The sequence below is a fragment of the Bombus pyrosoma genome, unplaced genomic scaffold (assembly GCF_014825855.1).
Source record: "Bombus pyrosoma isolate SC7728 unplaced genomic scaffold, ASM1482585v1 HiC_scaffold_4727, whole genome shotgun sequence".
Lineage (NCBI taxonomy): Eukaryota > Metazoa > Arthropoda > Insecta > Hymenoptera > Apidae > Bombus > Bombus pyrosoma.
In genome coordinates this window covers 196,101-198,583 of record NW_025219987.1, presented here as the reverse complement: position 1 = coordinate 198,583, position 2,483 = coordinate 196,101, and the positions used below count along the sequence as shown (strand labels likewise).

The 2,483-nt window shown below is 27.3% G+C and overlaps 1 protein-coding gene across 1 annotated transcript in view; it reads left to right on the top strand.

Moving 5' to 3' along the window:
* Positions 1–1,720: 1,720 nt before the first annotated feature.
* Positions 1,721–2,483, top strand: part of LOC122577536 (GDP-D-glucose phosphorylase 1) — a 150,464-nt gene continuing 149,701 nt past the window's right edge. The window contains exon 1 of the mRNA XM_043748864.1: positions 1,721–2,278. Within this exon, the coding sequence (XP_043604799.1) occupies positions 2,090–2,278 (189 nt within the window). The 5' untranslated portion in view covers positions 1,721–2,089. The remainder of the gene's footprint in view (positions 2,279–2,483) is intronic.

Sequence of the window (2,483 nt, the reverse complement as noted above, 5' to 3'; positions counted from 1 at the left end):
ACGTTGACCGCGGATTCGTTATTGAACCTAGGATCATTGTCACTAGCGTCTTAAGTATCTAATTACCACGGTTACTTGTCGATAGCTGTAATAATCATATTTACACTAGTCAATATCTTCTCTATTGCATAATAACAATGTCTAATCACAACGAAGATTCGTTTCATGTCCTTAACCCCAACCCTAATCATAACGCCAACCCGACATACACAATGTATGAGGGAGGAAATTTCCTTTGTGATATTATATAGATATATATAGACTATAGCTACTTCGCACGTATTTACAAATTTTATATTATTCTTTATATAGGCTCCAAATTTATGTGGTAAATAACCGAGTAATGCAAGTAAATCATGATTGGCGATACAAAAGAATTGTAACAAAAAATTGTTAATTTTGAACTCATAAACATAGACCAGACAATATTCAGACTTTGCTATATTGCATTAGAAAATGGAAGAGCATAAAGAAAGCAAATAAGATTCAGAAATGAAAGAAATAAATAAAAGAAGTGAACAGTGAAATATAGAAAATATATTTACCACAGTGTAAATATAAAATAATTGTTAGGAATTCAACTGTCCTGCGACATTTGTGCGTGTTTGATGAATGGGTATATGGATGTCGCTGGCGTGCTGTTTGTAACATAGCGTTCATATGCTTCTTGTTCTCTTTCCTTATTTACGGTTTTCCATTGTTCTATTCGGTTTGGCATGCATAGTCTCGGAAGTCGGCCCTTGTGCGTGTATCGTAAAGAATAGACAATGTAATCGACGTGCGCGTTTCCAAGCTTTAACAATGATTTTCATAACTAATATCAGATGGTAAAAATAACAATGAAAAGGAAGTATAAGAAAATTTAAATCAAAATATTCTCAAAGTTACAATAGAAAAAAATTGTTCTCTTACATTTTTCGACAAAAAGTTAAATCTAATACAATATTTCATTAAAAATTAATAAAATTTCAAATTAGCATCAAAATGAAAAAATTAATTCAGAGATCAAACATTAAAATAACAATTTTTTAAATTAATTGTCTTTATTTACTTATACTTACTAGCTTTAATACCACCATGAGAAACTTTTAACAGAGATAAAAAAATTCAATATGAAATACAAATTTTAAATATAATTTACTGTCTTCTTTTAATTTCTTCTTTGTTAAATTTTGTATTATTAATTTTTTATTAATGTATTAACCCTTTGCACTCCCATGTCGAGTTTGACTCGACATCAGTTTTTATCTCAGGAGCTACTTTGTCGAGTCCCACTCGACATTCTTTCAGTTCCACCTTTTTGTAAAATGTGCAGAAGAAAACAAGGATTGCATCCTGAAAATTGTTTCAAGATATATCATACACTTAAAAATTACAAAATACAACAATAGTGTGAATAAAACTGGTATTTAAGTAAATTTGTTTCTTCCTTTATTTATTTAAATTGTCTTATTTTTTAGTTAAAGTAAATTTCAAATAAAACACTTAAAAGCCTTAGGAGCTGCTGGTAACAAAATTGCAATAAAATTTGGAATGCAAAGGGTTAAACATATTTTCTAATATAATAAAGGTATCATGCCTTAATTCTTAAAAAAAAGTCGTATCATAACTTTCTTGTAACTAGTATTACAGTAATGCAATGATTGCTAATTAATAAGATGTTAATGTAAAAAAATTATGTAATATTATCATATTGTAGAGTAAAATACCTAAGGTAAAAGATACAAAATAAATATTTAATATTATACAACACTTCTCACTTCATCTAAGTAATTATGATACTCAAAAAAACAATAAATATAACTAGTTAATCTAAATATGGTATAAATCTGTTTTACATGTATTATATTCACTATTGCATGTTCTAACTCACTGCATTATAATTTTTTTATCGTGTCAGTATCTTTTAATTTCGCAGGAAATCTGCGGAGAAGTACATACATACATATGTATATATACATATATTACATAGAATATTAACTAGGTTATGTTTAGATCACCACATGGTTTATACCTAAAATAGGCTGTGGTTAGTTGTGCTAAATGATTTCATATTATTTAAATCTACATAACAAAATCCGACACAGTCATGTCCTACAATTCTTCTACTGAAGCGAATTGTGTTTGTAGTGAAGATATTAAGAAAGACGAGGAATCTAATTTTGATTTGGTTTTAAAAAAAAAGTGGATGGAAGCCCAGAAGAGTGGAGTGTTTCGTTATATATTAAACATTCAAGATTCGAAAATATTGGAAGGCAAATATCACTTTTTAGTGCAGGTAATATTATTAAATAATTAATTATAGTAAATATTTGTTTAATTTATTTTTAAATATTTTTTAATTGTTACAATTTTTTTTAAGTAATATAGTAATTTACAGGATAAAATATTTTACATGTTTTTATTGTTCACTTGTTACGTGTAAATCTATGCTTTAATTTTACCATCTCTTGCATAAATATTCGTAAGATAATTTTCTAGTT